Genomic DNA, 19,496 nt, shown 5'->3' with positions numbered 1-19,496 from the left:
GATAATCCCACCGAGTATTTTTCACTGAGACAGAAGAGCTAGGTATCGTGACAAACTTGGCTGAATGTCTGGCTAGCTGGGTAATGGACGGGTATCTAAACCTGTTATCAGAAGCGTTAGGTCTTCTTTAACCTTTACCAACGTTCAAAACTTGTAGAAAACGTATCCCATGTGTTAATGGAAATTTTTTATGAGGAAAAACATCTTTTCCATTTATTTTATTTAGGATGAGAAATGTGATGAAAAAATAAATAAATAAATGCATACCAAGTCATGAGAGAATGTTATTACGTCACGACTGGCGCACTACCGTGGGAATGATTTGCTTGTTTCCGATTCCTTAGCGAAGGTTGTTGCCAGTCAATGGATCTCCCTTGACTCCATCTTTAACTTTTGTGCATGTTTGAGTTAATTGATCGGCACCATGCGCCATGCACTTCAGTTGAATTTTGTCTATTAGAAACTTAAGATAGATGAACTCATCAAGCATTCCATTGATGGACCTCGGAGGCCAAGTTTATGATGGGAGTTGGGTCATTAGCTTGGTCACATTTGGGTGTAAAAAAAAAGGCATAAAAGAAAAGCATGGTTGCAATAACAAACAAGCTCATAGCGATCGCATGAGTGGTGCTAGTGATCACCATTAGGACGGCTTCAAAGCCTTGCTTTGTTAGGGGTGAGGAAGCCTACGACTGATTTCTGAATCTTAAAGACGACATTAGGCTCGCGCTCCTGCCCCTTTAATCTCCCACCACTAACCCTAATATAGTAGATTCAAATTTTAATTCCATCGATGGTAGCTTCTTTGTTTTTTTCTCATAAAACAGTCTTATCAGTGCTATCCGTTGTAGGTATAATGTCTGATTCATAATTTTGTTCCCATTAGTTATTCCTCTTCATCAGTGTGATTTTGTTTTTGTTTGTAATTTCTCCACAAATTGAAAGGAAGCAAGAAGGAAAATGTGACATTTTTTCTTTTACTTCAAGATTCTGTTACTTTATTTATTAATTTATTTTTTTTTTGCTTTCAAAATCCTAGAGGAATCGCAATTTTAAGAAACTTGGTCCAATCGGTCAATGGTCAACGTACACCGGGTCAACGGTCTGGGCCGGGTCGGACACGACTCGTGGACCGGGCCGGCTTCTTGGGTCGCGGGTCTAGAGGTCGCGGGTGCAGTGGTTGAATGGGCCGGACTCAAGTTGTGCTCTTGGGAGTGGGCGTGGGTTCAAATCCCATGACCGGCAGTTTCCTTCTCTTTTTTTAATTTTTTTAAATAAAAGGGGAGGTCTGCCCACGTGGGTGTCACCACGCTTCCCACCAGCATTCCCTCTTTTTACGATTCGCTTCCTCTTTTTCTTTTTTCTTTTTTTTATATATATTTTATTTTATTAAAAGGAGGGGGAAGCACGTGGGTTGCCCAACGTGGGCTGCCCGCTGCCCAAGCGACTGCTTTTTTCTTTTTTCGGTCTTCTTCCTCACGCAAAGACCTCCGCGGGCAGAACGCCTTTGCCGATTTCGCCATTTCCACCAGGAAAAACGCCGTTCGATGCCCATCCGACGGCCCACTTCGATCCAAATTTAATAGTGGGTTTTGAATATGACGTCGGCACGACCACACAGATGCAGGAATAAAAAAAAATGGTGAAGAAATTTGCCCGGAATCGACCGAAAATCACTCTGACACGGAAACCCTAACCCCGCGAAATTCGTCTCCGGCGAACAACCAAAAGCCGAGAAAATTTAGGGCTTTTGTTTCCCATAGAGAGGCGACCCTCCCGGTCCAAAGCCAGCCCGTGATATGCTGGAATTTGGTCGGAATCAGCACTTTTCTCTCCGGCCAGAGTAGTCCCAATTTACAATTCTTCCAAAAATCCCACGAAAAATGACTAGAAAATAGATAATTCAACTATAAACATAGACAAGATCAGAATTCAAGAACCTTGCTTTGATACCAATGAAGAGAACCGATGCCATAAACATACGCAGCGGAGTTACTCTGAATCAACAAGCCATAGGATCGTCTTGAATCATTGATCGGAGAAATACATCACAGAACGGACGTAACTCGTTTTTCACGGATAAAGTATCTACAATGCAGCAAGAGAATCCATCGTCTACCGATTTCGCATTCGTGACATGCAAGAGAGCGTCGTCGTCATTTCTCTATCTTCCATATTCTTTTGTTATGTAGAACCGATAGGGAGGGGAGAGTTAAACGTCACTTGTAAACGTGACTTTTCATGTTAAAAAATGATAATTGCCTTTAGCAGTTATCCATATGGGTAAAGGGGGTGTGGTAGCCTATATGGGCTGACCACCATACTTCCCATACACTCCCATAAAATCCAACAATAATTTCTCCACAAATTGAAAGGAAGAAAGAAGGAAAATGTGACATTTTCTTTTACTTCAAGATTCTGTTACTTTATTATTATTTTTTTTTTCTTTCAAATTCCTAGTGTTTATAGTACAAAATCATCGACTTCACTTTTTGTGCTTTCTAAAAAAAATCAGAACGCTAAATCAGCTTAACAGATAAGTGCCTTTTGCCATAAGGGCTGCATGGAAAAGATAATAGTGATCATTTTTGTCCATCAAGGAAGAGTACGTGCATATTTTGAGATATATTTGTAAAGCAAGATCAATTTAATCCATCTGTCATATAAATACACGGTTTTTTTATTCTGAATTCTGCTCACATATTATGTGAGAACTTCAAATGATTCTCCAACCCACCGTGGCCACTGGCAAGCGCGCGTTTTGTTTGCAACTTGCTATGTCTAAGTCACAATAAAAAAGGAAGAAGAAAAAGGAAAAATAATTGCCCATGCCATCGAGAATGAGAAAAAGACAGACGTTGAGGTTGTTGTCTTCGACAAGTTTGAAACGACCAGTTACGTCTCAGCTTGGGTTGAAGATGTCTTCAGGTGGATCAGGACACCTGGTGATATCCGTAGCTCTTTCTCATTTCCTTTTAATATGGCCCTCTATTACTCTACTAATCAATTTCTTAATTGCAACTTGTGTTGATGAAGTTGTGATTTTTGTTTTTTTTTGGTTGCCTTGGTTTGTTTGTCTGTGTCCGTTGGTCATTTTCCATTATTTACCTGGGCAAGTTGGAGAGAACCACGTGTTAAGTTCTGTCGCATTATTTCCCTCCAAGAATATACATTTCTCCCCTAATCAATATCTTAATCGCAAGTTGGTTCCTTGATGAACAATGAACAAGGGAATTTGTGTTGCATGTGTGAGAGAGAGAGAGAAGGCTTTGGACAAATTCCGAGGCAGGGTTTCTTGAGAACAACTGCAACCACGTGCTTGCCTTGATATGTGTGTCATTGTATATCCACTTTTCATGTGCTATCAGGGATCTGCTAATATGTCTTCTTATATTATAGCGTTATCAGGATTGGTTTTGGCCTGCATTAACCTTCATCCATCTTGCTCCCTAGTCAAAGGTGAAGTAAAAAAATCTCAATTCCTCTTGCATTACAGAAAGAATATATATATTCTTTCCGTGTGCTATCAGGGTACTGCTGATATGTCTTCTAATATTTTAGTGTTATCAAGACTAGTTTTGGCCTGCACTTCTCTTCATCTGTACTGCACACAAGTCAGAAGTGAAGCCAAGAACTGTCAGTTCCTCTTGCATTACAGTGAAAGCCCTGCTGGTATGTGTGTTATTGTATATCTACTTTTAGTGTCCTAATGGCTTGTTTCACTTTCACCCTCTTTGTTCGGTAATCTCTTGCATCCTCACAGTGAGCCACTCATTGTATGCGTCATTATATATATTTTAACCTCTTTGTTTTTTAACCCGATTGCATTGATTTCACCCTAAAAAACCCAAAAGGAAAGAAAAAAGTAAGAAGAAACAAAATAGGTGAAATGACTGCAACACAACCTTATTTCAAAGGCACCGGTATTTGTCTCTTTAAGCTTTAATGTGTCACTAATTTACTTAAGATGAAACTGTTGTCATATTTTTAAAGGCCAAAAAGCTAGAAAAGAGAGTTAAAAAAATATGTTTTTTTGTTGATTTATAAAAAAAAATTAAATTAAATTATATTCACACTGGGAAATAATGTAATTATGAAAACTTGTGAACGTTGCGGAAGACTACTTTTTCATGCAAACTTGAGAGAAGACTAGATTAAACAAATTAAATGTTGCACATTGTACCAAATTTTAAAAACCATTATTCTCATTTTCTGATCTCAAAATTATCATTACATATATTGCTTCTTACTTCACTTTTTATATTCAAAGCGGTTGGTAGAAACAATTGCACCAGTTGAGTCTGAGGAATCACATACCGACCCTTACCCCGCTTATATTACTTTCGAAATATTACCTACAATCACAGACCGAAATGGTCGACGAAAAGTCATCCGTTCTTTTTTCCCTGAAAGGTGGGTATGTGAAAATCATCAATGACGGGTTCTCACCTTCGGTTCATATAACTATACATAAAAAAATTTAAAAAAAAATCAATGGACGATTTCGCTCATAACTTACTAAAATTCCATCTGCTTTGTTCAAAGTTAAGCGCAAGTATCGTAGGGTATTGGACATGGTTGTTTTAAGCCTTCTTTGTCGTTCTACTAATCGAGAGGATCCAACACAAATAATCATTTTCAAATATGTGGAGGGAGAGAGGAAGGGAGGGAGGGAGGGAGAGAGAGTCCTATACAAAAACATGCTAACACAAATCGTACCCTATATCTTGTCATCTTAACTTAACTTTTAGGTCCCTATTGTTTTCTTCCCCTATAGTGTTCACTTGTTGTTACATTACGCTGATATGTCCGCTTATATTCTAATGTTATTACAATTGGTTTTGACTTGCATTGCCAGTCATCCATCTTGCACACAAGTCTGAAATCTCAGTTCCTCTTCCATTATAGTGAAGCCACTCCTAGTATGTGTATCATCTTATATTTTCTTTTCGTGTGCTATCAACGTTATACTAATATCTCCGCTTATATTCCGATGCTATCGGGATTGGTGTTGGCATGCATCACCCTTCATCCATCTTGCAGCAAGTCAGAACCCAAGAAATCTCGTTTCTCTTTGCATCCTTACAGTGAAGCCACTCCTAGCTTATGTGTCATTATATATCTACTTTTCGTGTGCTATCAACACTTGGTTCACTTTCACCATCTTAGTTTGGTAATCTGGTTCTACCGATTCAACCCTAGAAGCAAAAAAAAAGGCTCAACAAATAATCCCTTCACCCTTCGGGCATTCCAAGTTGAAGCTGAAGGTATTGTAACATCTACCTGAATTACATTTTCTATTGAATGAATTTTCAGTTCCCCATTGTTTTCTTCACCCATAGTGTCCACCTGTTTTTGCGTTGTGTTGATATAAACGCTTATATTTTGGTGTTATTAGGAATGGTTTTGGCCTGCATTACCCTTCATCTCTTGCAAACAAGTTAGAATCCAAGAAATCTTGATTTCCCTATCCTTATAGTGAAACTATTCCGGTACGTGTGTCATTATATATCTATTTTCTGTGTGCTATCAATACGTATTTCATTTTCACCTTTTTGTTTGGTAATCTGCTTATATTGGTTCAACCCTAGAAAAAACATTGATGCAAAAAAAAAAAAAAACGAACAAAAAAATGTGTGAGATAATTGCAATATAGACTCACTTCGGAGGCACCGATATTTGTCACTATAAGCTTTTACATTTCTCTAAAATGGTGATAGAGTGAAGTTTATTTCTTCACGAGTCAATACGGTCAAAGAAAATAGGCTTGTTATCAATTATAGCAACAACGGATGTTTCTCACAATAAGCCGTCCATTAGCTATATAATTCCAAACACAAAGAAATTATCAAAAAAAAAATAATTATTGAGCACACTAATATGACAAATAGTAAATGGCGATGAAGAAATTATTTCTTATTAATCAAAACTCGTCCTTACTAGATAGGAATGGTTTGAGGAGAATTAGTCCATGGTACCACAACGCAACATAATTTTCACAAAGCCTGATTATTGGAGAATGATGCCTTTTGGTTGAGTTGAGGAAAATAATTTGAAGCATACTATTCAACATCTTGCAAAAGCTGCCGGCAAAGGAGATGGTTACGTGGCCTTTGAGGAGGAGCAGCATCTGAAAATCAATTTCCACTGTTGACCTAACATGAGTACTATTCTTTTTTGGCCAAAAATCAGTGTCGATTAAAACGTCTTTTATCAAAAGACCAATTATTTGAGAATGTATATCTGAAAAAGACCAATTTGCGACCATAGCATTAATTTTTCTGTGAATGAAGAACGAAGGAAAGAGGTTGAGATAATCGCCATCAACAAATCGGAAATCTATCAGGGCTTTGGTTGATTCATTTCAACGGGTTATGTCAATGAATGTCTGGGCAATCTCTGCCCCTCTTCGTCATTTCTGTTTCATATTGCACACCATTTCTCAACTGATTAATTTCTTAGTAGCAAGTTGTGTGTTGATAAAGTTGTGATGTTTTGTTGCCCTGTTTTGTTTGCCTTTGTCCGATGGTCGTTTGCAATTATTTATCTGGGCAAATGTGATAGAACCACGTGATGATTCTGTCCTCATCATTTCCCTCTTAAGTACATTTATCAACTAAACAATTATTTAATCGTAAGTTGTTTTTCGATGAACAATGAACGTCGGTATTTGTGTGGCACGAGAGAGAGAGAGAGTTTGGACAACACCAAGGTATAGTTTCTTGGAACAATACATTGACTGCTAATTGCGTTTCTTTATTTCTGTAACTCTACATTGCCAGTCCAATGAGTCGGGCTTAGTATTTGCTGCAAGAACTCAGCAAATAATTCCTTCACCCTCTGGCCACTCTAGTTCTAAGTTGGAGGTATTGAAACATCTTCCTTGATTATAATTCTCTTCCTTGAATTTTCAGCTCCCTGTTGTACTCTTCCCCCACAGTCTCCACTTATTTTTGCGTCATGCTGATATGTCCCCTTATATTCTGGGGTCATCAGCATTGGTTTTTGTTCTGCATTGCCTTTCCCATCTTCCAAACAAGTCAGTAGTAAAGTCAATGAACCTCTCTTGCATCGTCAGAGTGAAGCCACTTCTAGTATGTGTGTTAATTTAGATCTATTTTTCGTGTGCTATCGGTGCTTGTTTCACTTTCGAACTCTTTGTCTTGTAATTTGATTGTATCGATTTTACCTTAAAAAACTCAAAAGTGAAGAAGAAGAAGAAGAAGAAGAAGAAAAAAAGTGGGTTAAATAATTGCAACAAAACCTCATTTCGGAGGCACCGAAGTTGTCTCTCTAACCTTTTTTATATTGCTAAATTTATGTAAATGAAAGAGTAGACTGACTGGCTTGCGGAACTCATGCTAACAAATTGCTTAACTACTCTCTTCCAATCTTCTACTCTCTGACTCTAACTCTAGTTTTGTACTTGACTTGAGTGAGCTAAAGAGCCAAGAAAAAGGATAAAGATGAAAACATATTTTAAAATCTAGGAAATAGAGTAATTATGAAAACATGTGACCGTTACAGAAGAACTAATTTGACTTTATCAACCAAAGTTGAGAGACTAGATGGAACAAAATGAAAGTTTAGAGATGACATTAAACATTTACGAATATTTTAAGGACCGCATTAAATGAATTAGTAGTCCAAAGATGACATTGTACAAAGGGTCAAATTTTAGAGACTATTAGTGTCAATTTTTCTTTACAAAATTATCATTACATATATTGTTTATTACTTCACACTTTAGATTGGGAAAATTAGCTAAACAATCCTAAATCTATTGCGATTGTGCCAATTCAGTCCTAAACTTTTTTTTTATTGATTTAGTCCTAAACCTTTTATATTTATGAAAACTCAATCCATTTGGCTAGCCAACACTAACGTGGCACTGCGAGCGCTGCCATGACAAAATTTTAAAAATTTTTAAATGATATTTCTATTATTAAATATTTTTAAAAATTTTAATTAATTTTTTAGTCTTCTTTTCTAGTTTTTGGTCTTTCTTCTTTGTGGCCAGCATGGGTCGCCGGAGCTTGCCGACCACTGGGTAAGGGCCGCAAAACCCTCACCAACACCTACGAGATGGCCGAGGCCACCTCTCTCTAGTCTGGGCATGGACAACCTTGTCGGCTGCAAGAGAAGGCGGCCTCGCCAATGGCTAGCAAGTTCATGGCGGGCTTCGCCCGCAACTGCACCTCACGATGCTTCTCTGTGCCAGTTGAATCGGTGGAATCAAGCCGACCCTTACTTTGCTTATATTATTTTCAAAATATTGGCTATAATCAGAGACCGAACTGGTTGATTGATAGTCATCCTTTTTTTTTCCTTTTTCCTTAAAAGGTGGGCGTGTGAAAACATTTAATTAAGGGCGCTTGCCCTTGGTTAATGGGCATGCGTGCTTGTATGCGGGCGTGCAAGAGTGAGAGAGTTTCGACAATGTAACGTTGCCCAAGTCCAAAAAGTAGGAGTTAGTAGTGCTTGGCATAAAATGGCCTCGTCGTCCTATTACAATTAAGATGAATAGAAAAACTACATCACAAGATTAAAAATATAAGGAAAGTCGTACTTTATTGACCAAAACAACAAACTTAACGATTTCACAAAGTTTAATCCATCCTAAATTACAAAAAAAGTATGTTTAATTGATGATTAATTGATTTTCAAAGATAGAAGGATATTTTAGTCAATTGATAATAAACCAAGAAGGTGAGGAGGAGATGAGAGAGAAAAAAGTAGGGTGAATTATTGATTGACCTCGTTTCCAACCATAGAAGGTTGTTTGGTCTATTGATAACAAAATATTGGTACCGAGTCAAAGAGGGTAAGAAATGGCCCCACCCTGTCTATTTTATTAAAAATGATGCAACGGTGTTAAGATTTTTACTTGGTGCAATTTGTCCGTTAATTTAGAGTTTCTCACATTTAGATGTAGCCATTCTAATGAAATCCCATTTTAATCTATGGGTGACAAGGTACCTACTAAGCTCAAAAAAGCACCAGCTATCAAAATAAGAGATGGATGGTACTGATATCAAAACAATTACTAGCTATCTAAGACGTACACGGCATCTTACTTATTGACTGCTGGCGAAATCATAAAATTAAAAAGAGATGCTTTAAACCTTTGAAGAATTGAGAAAAAGTTGTAAATGATTCCGACTATAAATATTCAAAAGAATCGACAATTGTTGACATTCCTGATGTCTCTATTTATTCACATGGCTCTTGCTTCAGTACACTCAAGGCGCGCGCCCCCTCTCTCTGGTTTTGTTTCACTGGTCTAACTGATTAGTTCTGTCCTCTTTTCAGTTTCCTCCTCACCCATTTGTTCAAGCGACTAATAAAAGAAATCAACGAGAAGAAGAACGAAAGAGGTGGGAAAAAGGAAATTCCATAAATTGAAGGAGACATTATGGCCGAGGCAGTTGTCACGTCCGCCGCAGGGAACCTAGTTTCGAAACTTGTCGAGTGCTTGTTTGCTTCCATTGGACGCCAATTTGGGTACGTGCTGTGCTACAAGAGCTACGTCCAAGATCTCCAAAATGGAGTCGAGAAGCTGGAGACTACCAAGGAAAGGGTGCAGCACTCCGTCCAAGAAGCCGAGAATAATGGAAAACTTATAGAAAATGATATTAAGAAGTGGCTGGAGAGAGTGGAGAATGAGGCTACGCAAGCACGAAACCTGTTAAAACATGGTGAAAGTGCAAAAAATGCTTGCTTCCGCGGGTGGCTTCCCAACCCCATGGTGCGCCATCCAATTGGCAAGAAGGTGAAGAAGATGACTCTAATCATTCAGGAACTCCACAACGAAAGCACAAAAGCCATCTTCGAAAAGGTCTACTATGAGGATACTCCGATAGGAATTGTCACTGCTGCCACGTCCGCTGCGGGACCTGTTGACAAGGAAGAAGATGTCCTGGATTCCAGGGCCAAAATCGTGGAAAATCTGATGAAGGCAATAGTTGATGACAAGGTCTGTGTGGTTGGGGTGTGGGGACCAGGTGGGGTTGGCAAGTCCAAGCTTTTGGAGGATGTCGAAAGGCGAGCTAAGCAAGAGAAGCTATTCGATGTGATTGCTGTGGCAAATGTATCACGCAATCCAGATCTAAAAAGAATCCAACGAGAAATCGCTTCTACATTGGGTCTGAAGCTAACGAACGATGAAACTGCTCGTGAGAGAGCACATCGTTTGTACAGTAAATTAGAGAATGATCCTAAAAGGAAGATTCTCATTGTTTTAGATAATTTGTGGAAGAAGCTAGAGTTGAAGGAAGTTGGAATACCTTGCGGGGATGATAATAAAGTGAGAGGCTGCAAGTTATTGCTAACGTCTAGATACCGAGATGTTTTACGCACTGGCATGAGCACTGACCGAGAAATCCGACTCAACCAGTTGGAGCATGGAGAAGCCCGAAGACTGTTTGAAAGGATAGTTGAGGACAGAGTCAACGATCCTGATTTTAAACCCTTGGTGGATAGAGTGGTCGAGAATTGTGGTGGCTTGCCTCTTTTGATTCTGTCGGTGGCAAAAAGGTTGAAGCATGGAGATATGGCCGAATGGAGGAATGCTTCGACCAATATAAATTTGTCGGATGCAAAATCAATAGTGGAACTAAATTACAATGACTTAAAAGATGAGAGGATCAAATCATTGTGCTTGGTTTCTGCTATAGACTCTGGGAATATTCTCATGAGGTGTTCCCTTGGGTACTGCATCGGTTTGGGTTTATATAAAAAGTTCAAGACCATCGAAGACGCCAGAGATATGTTGATTATGGATCTACATAGCCTGCAAGACTCTTCTTTGTTACTAGATAGTGATGACATGGAAGAATTCAATATGCATGACATAGTTGTTGACGTGGCCATCTCTATTCCTTCTACTCAATGGAACGGCTTGGTTGGGAGGGAGGATTATGGGTTTAAAGACTGGTCAAAGGATGAGCTAACAAAATGCACCGTAATGTCCTTCAATTTTGTTGGCATTGATGAGCTTCCTAAAAAATTGGATTGCCCAAACTTGAGGATGCTTGGGTTAGCCGAAGATAACCCGTCTCTCAAAATTCCCGAGTCATTTTTTGAATCTACGGAGATGCTCCGAGTCTTGGACTTGACTTGCTTATCTTTCACCTCTCTACCTTCATCCATTGAGTTCCTTGAAAACCTCAAGTCCCTATATCTTGATTACTGCCATCTAGAGGATGTGACTATTCTTGGAAAGCTGAAAGGATTGCAGTTCCTTAGTTTCCACAGATCTGCAATCGATCGGCTGCCCAAAGAAATAGGTGGACTAACAGAATTGCGATTTTTGGACTTGACAGGGTGCACTGGGCTCAAAGTTATCGAACCTGGAGTGCTTGGAAGCTTGGTGAATTTAGAAGAGCTGTATATGGAGGACAGTTTTGATCAGTGGGAGTCCGAGGGTGAAGCACCGCAAAGCAACGCCAGCCTGGCTGAGTTGAAGAACATGAAAAAGTTAAGCACTTTGTACATTTCCATCCCTCATTCTGCCTTTCTCCCGGGAGACCTTCCATTTGGGAAACTGAACAAGCATAAAATTCAAATTGGGGACGTTTGGGATTGGTCGGGCGAATACAAAGAATCCAAAAATTTAAAGCTCAAGTTGGATTCGAGCAATCTTCTTCTTGAAGAGTGGGTGTCAAATTGTTTGCAAAGAACGCAAGATCTCCACTTGGATGGATTGCAAGATGGCATCGACAACATTCACGATTTGTGCGTCGAAGGATTTCATGAATTGAAGCATCTTCATGTACAAAATAGCCCCTCATTCCAGTATCTTGTTCGCTCCACAGAGAATGTCCAGTGCACTGCCTTTACTAGATTGGAATCTTTGTTTCTCGAAAATCTGAATAACTTGGAGAAGATATGTCGCGGCTATCTTGCCCTAGAATCCTTCAGCAAACTAAACATTATGAAAGTGGATAACTGTGGTGAAATAAAACATTTGGTTCCTTTGCCTATGAAGAGAATAATGTCGCAGCTTGAAGAGATTGAAATAAGCAGATGCCACTCGATGCAACATATTGTCCCAGGCGCCGAGGCGGATGAAGGCGGAGATGAAATAGATGATGATAACGAAGTGAAGTTGTACAATTTGCGTAGGTTGACCTTACGAAGCCTGCCAAAGATGACGAGTTTCTGTAAAATAGAGAGGCATTCGGTCGACTTCTTTGACGGACAACGGGTATATTATTTGTTTTTTAGATTTTTTGCATATATATATAGATACACATATATGTGTGTATGTGTGAGAGTATAGTAGGATGTAGAAAAATTGGACAAATAATTTGCTTTTGAAATTTTGTTTTCCAGAATAATTAAGCGAAATAATAATTTAGTTTTGCAAAATGGAATTGCTATGTGTATACGACCAAATGACAATTAAGTGTAAAGTTAATAAATAATAAAGAAAAATAAGGTCAAATTCAAAAATCATTGCTCCGCTTTTTCTTGCGTTATCTTTAAATCATGATATTATTTCTTTGTTATCATTATTTCACCCGTGACTCGTAATTCTGGTTACAAGCATCATTATGAGATAATATGGGGTTATTTATCCCTCGCAGTTAATAAAGCTACAGAGTTTGGAAGCCATAACCATTGAAAGTTGCCGGTTAATAGAAGAATTATTCGACCTTGAAGGGCTGACAACCAATGGGGAAGTCGAGATTCTGTCACGATTGAGAGAATTAACCCCGAGTGACTTACCAAGTTTGGGACGCATATGGAGCAAAAATCCGCGAAGAACATTGAGTTTCCGAAACTTAAGTGCACTAAAGGTGCAAAACTGTGAGAACTTGAGGTTTCTTTTTTCTTCTTCCATGGCTAAAGCACTTGGGCAAATAAAAGAAATAGAAATAGCGAATTGTATACTGATGGAGGAAATTATGGTAGCGCAAGAAGAGGAATTGGAGGAAGCTGCCACCTCTGACACTATAGAGTTTCCTCTGTTGACGTCATTGTCTCTTGAGGAATTGCCAAATCTCGAGACATTCTATACTGGAAAGTTCCGTATTCACTGTCCATCCTTAACAAGTCTGAGGATATCTGGATGCCCCAAAATGATGACATTCTCTTCATATGAAGGGAAGCAACAATTGACGACGGCTGATACAGGTTTACCACAAGTTTTTTGTTCTATCAACTCTGACAAGCCCTTGCCAATCTTCTTCAACGAAAAGGTAAATGAGCATTTATAGTATGTTGTATTAATATTCTCTTAGTTCTAGTCAGTGAAGCAATTTGTAGAAACTGGATCTTTCTTTTGTACCAAAAGTTTAGCAGTTCAGGGTGAAAAAACTAACTAATGTTTCTGTTCATTACCAAAGATGCGCCCAAATTTTCTGCGTAATAAAATTCTGTACCTTAAATTTCCGTCATTCTGCATATACAACATTTCGTGCAGGTTCTTTTTCCAAGCTTGGAGGAATTGAAGCTTTCATCCATTTGCAAGTTAAAGAGGATATGGCACAATCAACTCCACGGACAGTCCTTCGGCAAACTTGCATCCCTCACAATCGAACTTTGTGAAAATCTATCACATGTTTTTCCATCAAATTCTACAGATTGGTTGTGCAGTCTGAATAAACTTAAGGTGGTCGAATGCCCATCCTTGGAAGAATTATTTGAGCCGGTAAGTCTCAATGCTGAGAAAAGGCAAAAGCCATTGGTCCTCTCTGCATTAGAAAAAGTGAAGCTGTTGAATCTACCAAAACTGAGAGACATTGTGAAGAGTAACTGCAAAATAACCTTAGCGTTTCCCAGTTTGATAAAAGTGAAGGTGAGGCGTTGTCATAGTTTGCCATATCTATTCTCAACTGCCACGGCCAAAACTCTAGATGAACTTGAGGTGCTTGATGTTTCCTGTTGCGATAACTTGCGGAGCATAATTGTGATGGAAGAAGGAAAAGAGAAAATCATAGAGACATTGAAATTCCGTCATTTAAGCACTCTCAAGCTTGGCGACCTCAAGAACTTGATTAGTTTCAGCTCAGTGAGTTGTGCTAGTGAAGGGTTACATCCTCTATTTGACGAGAAGGTATCATACCCCAATTTATTTGGTTTGTTATTGTACATTATTTTTTATGCTTTGGCCCTAAGCAGTGTATTTCCCGATTATCTCTATATATTTGTAGCTTGCATTTCCAAAGTTAGAAGAGCTACAAATAAAGGGAATTCAACTGAAAGAACTATGGCACAATAAAATCCTTGCGGGGTCATTTTGCCGTCTAAAGGTCCTTGAGGTGAAGCAATGTCACAACCTATTGAATGTGGTTCCTTCATTTATGTGGGGGAGACTGCTTCATTGCGTAGAGTCCTTGACAGTGGAGTCATGCAATTTGATAGAAGGCATACATACCCTCGAAGGCCTCGGTTTCATGGAAAGAGAAGCTGCAAGAAACAGTCCATTGAGAAAGCTATCTTTATGTGATCTCCCTAATTTGACACGCATATGGAAGAATGGGGATTTGCTGAATCTTTGCTTTCACAACTTGACTTCTATAAGAGTTGAGGGGTGCCCGCATTTAAGGAACATTTTTACAATGTGTATGGCGACTAGTCTGGGACAACTCCAACATCTTGTTCTAGGTGGCTGTGAAGAGATGGAGTACGTTGTATCTGGAGAAGAGGAGAAACCCAAAGAAGTAGCTCATAAAATTTTAATTCCTCAACTTGTCACTATGTATCTACACAACATGCCAAAACTCATAAGCTTCTGCCAGGGGAAGCATATTTCAGAGTGGCCCTCCTTGAAGGAATTTACTGTTGAAGATTGCCAAGCAGTGGAGGTGATTATAGGAGATGCCAGTTGTAAAAAACCAGAGGGCAACGTTGCAGCGCAGCAACCGCTTTTGCTGGTCGAAGAGGTTTGTAATTGTTCTTCTTTAATGACATTATCGTTCTTGTCCCTGATGGTTTGAGCTAGACAATAAGGGTTTGCGGGGTGATTTCTGCCAACTCATTATTTTCTTTTACAAATCATTGACTTTAAGTCAGTAGGAAACATCTCAAAGCTACTTCTTCATAAATACCTTATAGAGCACGTGCTATAGTTCTAAAATTGCTCAAATAAATGGGAGAGTGTATTGGTTATTGTGCCTTTATGTGTTGCAATGAGCAGAATCTTAGATAGGCTGAATCCCTGTGCTTGTCGAACTAAGGTGGTTATGGTTTATGCTACTGGTCAAAGATTATGCTTGATATATATTAGATGGATATATGCTCTCTACCCAAATGTAATATGACAGGAGAATAGATTTTAAGAGATGGCATCTGCTAAAAGGAAAATAACATGCATCAGTCTTTTTTTCTTTCTCTTTTATCTATCATGTTTATCCAGTGGTTTTCCCCATTCTTGAAATTACGATCTTCTCTTTCTTGAGCGGAACAGAGAGTGGGGGCTAATTAATTAAATTGAAAACTAACAGGTTGAGTTTCCTGAAATGGAGTCGATGAAGATCTCACATATGGATAACATGGAGAAGATCTGGTCGGACGAGCTTGCTTCAAATGCTTTTAGCAAACTCAAGACGCTAATAGTGGAGTATTGTCCCAGACTTTCATCCATATTTTCACCCAGTGCTACCCTCGTAAGATTCCAAAATCTAGAGAAGTTAACTGTGACCAATTGTGATGCACTGGAAGTGTTATTTCACATGCAAGAGTTAAATATGAGTGGAGCTCATTTCACAAGCAATTTTCAATTGAATGAATTATTTTTGGCGTGGCTCCCAAAACTGAAGCACATATGGAGTGGACTTCCTCAAGGAGATGTTACCTTTGGACGTTTACGATGCATGAGGGCTGAGAGCTGTGAGAGTCTCCAAAGTTTATTTCCAAGTCCAGTGGCAAAAACTATGACACAACTTGAAGAACTTGTAGTATGCGATTGTGGGGTAGAGAAAATTATAACGGAGGAAGACGAAGGAGGAGGGACAAGTGCAGGTGATCTCTTCTTTCCACGATTGACCAAACTGCAATTATTGGAGTTGCCAAAACTGGGAAGCTTCTGTAGCAATAGTCATACTTCAACATGGCCATTCTTGAAGGAGTTGCAAGTGAGACACTGTGGCAAAATGAGGTCAATCTCATTCAAAGGTGAAATCCAAAGCTGCCAAGGTAGTACTACCAGCGAGAAACAACATGCACTCTTTTATATGGAAAAGGTACAATCCCTAATTCTAGCTCTCCATGTTTGTCTTCATTGGTTTATGTACATACATCTTGGTGATTGTTAACTTCATTTTGAAAGTGCATTTGTGAAATATTTCTTGCTTATCAATACTCACCTAATCACACTTGTGAATTGCTTAATTATGTAGAGATTGATTGAAGCTAATTCCTTGTTATTACTTTGAAAAAAAATTATTGAATTAACTTGCATGGGTAGTCATGCTTCTAACGATCCGCTCCGCTTGTGTCTAATATCAACCATTATGTTAATGGCATGTCTAATGGGTGGAATTTACCTATTTAATTTAAGTTGACCATCCTCATACCCAAAATTAAACAGAAAATTAGAATTATTTTTGTTTGGTCTATTGCTAGCGTTCCGTAGCTCTATCTTGAACAGGTTTGGTAACTATCAATTATCCTAAGTAAATTACTTATCCAGTCACGTGTTAGTAACTTATTAACAGATTTTGACATGTACCAACATTTGTTCATACTTCAAAAACTACCAACTATTTTGATAATCTACCAACATGTACTTTTGACAACGTCTTAACAGTTATTAACTTTTATTGGAATTTTTTTTTTTGGTCAGAACTTTTATTTGAAATTGCCAACCTTAATTTCATTTATGTACCAACATTCATTGCATAGTAATATCAACTAATTTTAGTCACTCACCAACTTCTTCTAATCTACCTACATTGTTGTTGTAATTACCAACGCTTTTGGAATACTAACTTTTATTTGAAATTACCAACCTTGATTTGATTGACATACCAATTTCGTCATATTAACATGTCCATTAACTTTCGTTAGTTACAAACTTTTTATGTTTTTAGGTTTCGAAAGCAAATTGCGACATATAAATACAACTTCTTCCTCTTGAAACACATCTACATACTAGATCATTTACATGATTTGGGAAAACAGATAAAAAAAAATTTCCATGAGCTTGTTGAATTTGATATGTGTTCATTTTGGCTTTTGGATTTTAATTAGTTAACAATTGAAATATCTGCAGTACCAATTTCATTTTATTCTTGTTCACTAATAACTTTCATTATCCAGATTCACGAAACATATTTGGATCGAAATGGGCACATACTAACAACAAACATCCCTTCTATACATCCAATAAAGTAAATGATTGTATTGTAAGGATTAAGGCAACGGAGTTACGGCCCCGTTTGCCGACAAAATCACGAAATTTTTAAGGATGATGAGAAGGTGGGGCGCCAATATGGAACTTCTACCCTTTTTTTTTGGGGTCAAATGGAACTTCTACTTAATGGAGCAAAAAAGGCATCATTATGACGAACTTCATTAGGTTCAAAAAAGAGTGTTTTTTTTTTTTGGCAGTTTCAAAAGATTTAATTTTTCATAACTAGATGCTTTCTATTTTTAATTGTTCGAAATTCTTACTATATCATTCCAAATTATTTTGATTCATTTGTTTTCAACACAGCTTTCAATTTTTAATTACCTTAATCGTCGATGCTTGCTTGTCATTGGGCCACATCATTGGTTTAACATATAACCGGCCAAAAGCCCACCGGTCCTTTTGTTTTTTGACGCCAAATGCAAGGACGCTCTATTCTAGTCATTTTGCATGGCTGTGGGCAATGGCTATTATATTGACTTTTGTTGGCCTAATCAAAGGGATTCCTACGGTTCATTCCACAATTGGAGAAATTAAGATTAGCGAGGGAGGATGTTGTGATGATGCCGCAGCAATACGTCTTTGGCAATCTCAGAGAGCTGCTTTTGGGATGCTACCACGATGAAAATGTCGTCTTTCCCTCCAACTTCCTTCTCCACGGTTTCCCCAATCTAGAAGAGCTTTCTTTGGATTGTAGTTCCTTCGAGGTGATATTTCCAGAAGATGCGTTTGGACATGGGGGCGTGAGTCTGAAGGCTCTTGGAAATCTTAAGCGACTTCGGCTGACTAAGCTACGTAATTTGAGACGAGTCCGGAAAGATGGCTTCTTGATGGCTGAAATCCTCAAACAAATTGAATATCTGTACATTTCTGAGTGCCCTCGTTTATCAATTGTATTTCCAACTCCAACTTCATTCCATAGCTTGACAGAACTAGAATTAGAGGATTGCGACGGTTTGGTTCATGTGGGGACTTGCTCAGCAATGACGAGTCCGGTGCACCTTACTCGGCTAATCCTAAGAAATTGTGCTAAAATGGAAGTCGTGGTAACATATGATGGAAATGGAGCGGAGGAGATCTCTTTCTCCAACTTGGAAGTGCTGATACTCGATCGTTTACCAAGCCTTGGGAGCTTCTCTCCCATGAATTGCATCTTCACGTTCCCATCATTGGAGGGTATTCTTGTGAAGCAGTGCCCTAAGATGGATATATTCTGCAAGGGCGCCTTGAGGACACCAAAACTAGATGAAGTATTCCTCTCCGAAGAGGCTGAAGAAGGGCATTGGGAGGGCGACCTTAATACCACCATCCAAACCTTGTGGCGTCAAACAGATTCCGAAGTACTCTCATACGACGATGATGAGGAAGGCCCCGTCGGAGGATGACCTTGATACCACCATCCAAACCTTTGAGGCATGAAACGATCCACACCGAATGCAGTAAGTCACGTAAATGTTGTTTCTAATGACAAATGTTAGTGTAGCATTTATTATAGATTCCGTCCACTAAAAATAGGGAAAATTCAATAACAAAATTGCATAATAGAACTACAGTCTACCAATAAAATATTTATTCTTTTTAGATCCAATATACGCTAAAGAACGTTATTTTTACTACTGCCCCTCAGACTACTATAATAATAAGCATGTCCCTTCGCTGATTTCACCAGTCGCTTGCATTGCTGCTTACAGATTGCATTAGATCCCAAATTAATAACAAGCAAAAGAGGTCTTTACTACGGTGATAGTGATATGATATGGCTTCCTTGAGAAAATTTCGCCATTTTTCTTTTTTTTCTCGTTAGAGTTGGTCGAGTACCTTGGTATTAATATCAACCTCTTCCTACTCTAGACAATCAATATAATGGATAGTCAATAACATATCTCTAATTGGGAATTTTAATGTTAGTTACACTTTACCCGTGACCTACATCTCTAAAAGTTCTATTCCATTCACCTTTGGTCAGTCCATTATATGTTCCAGAAAAAATAAATTAACGATGTCAATACCACCGTACAGAGATCCATGTTCTTAATGATTTTGAAGAGATTTTATTTCTCGATATGCCTTAAGTGGAAAAATTTATATAAATTGCTACATTTGTAATCCAACACTTGCATGCGTGAAATTTACTTTG

General features: G+C 38.5%; 4 protein-coding genes across 4 annotated transcripts in view; all 4 read left to right on the top strand.

Annotated features, from left to right (window-relative positions):
* Window positions 1-19,496, top strand: part of LOC115751677 (protein BONZAI 3-like) — a 1,030,407-nt gene that overhangs the window by 193,405 nt on the left and 817,506 nt on the right. The gene's annotated exons all lie outside the window — the stretch shown is intronic.
* LOC115734376 (probable disease resistance protein At4g27220) overlaps window positions 1-19,496 on the top strand; it is a 176,897-nt gene that overhangs the window by 98,849 nt on the left and 58,552 nt on the right.
* On the top strand, window positions 9,416-12,955 carry LOC125315533 (probable disease resistance protein At4g27220). Its single transcript, XM_048280720.1, is given in 3 exon segments — window positions 9,416-12,208; window positions 12,591-12,894; window positions 12,897-12,955. Coding segments are annotated over 3 exon segments (3,156 nt in total).
* LOC115734375 lies at window positions 13,086-18,560 on the top strand. The gene is made up of 6 exons (XM_048280719.1): window positions 13,086-13,205; window positions 13,430-14,062; window positions 14,160-14,891; window positions 15,453-16,192; window positions 17,874-18,472; window positions 18,553-18,560. The coding sequence occupies exons 1-6, from the start codon at window positions 13,086-13,088 to the stop codon at window positions 18,558-18,560; spliced, it is 2,832 nt and encodes a 943-aa protein (XP_048136676.1).

Source organism: Rhodamnia argentea, chromosome 6 (genome assembly GCF_020921035.1).
Source record: "Rhodamnia argentea isolate NSW1041297 chromosome 6, ASM2092103v1, whole genome shotgun sequence".
Lineage (NCBI taxonomy): Eukaryota > Viridiplantae > Streptophyta > Magnoliopsida > Myrtales > Myrtaceae > Rhodamnia > Rhodamnia argentea.
Note: the sequence above shows the minus strand (reverse complement) of the source record. Positions and strands in the feature narration are given on the sequence as shown.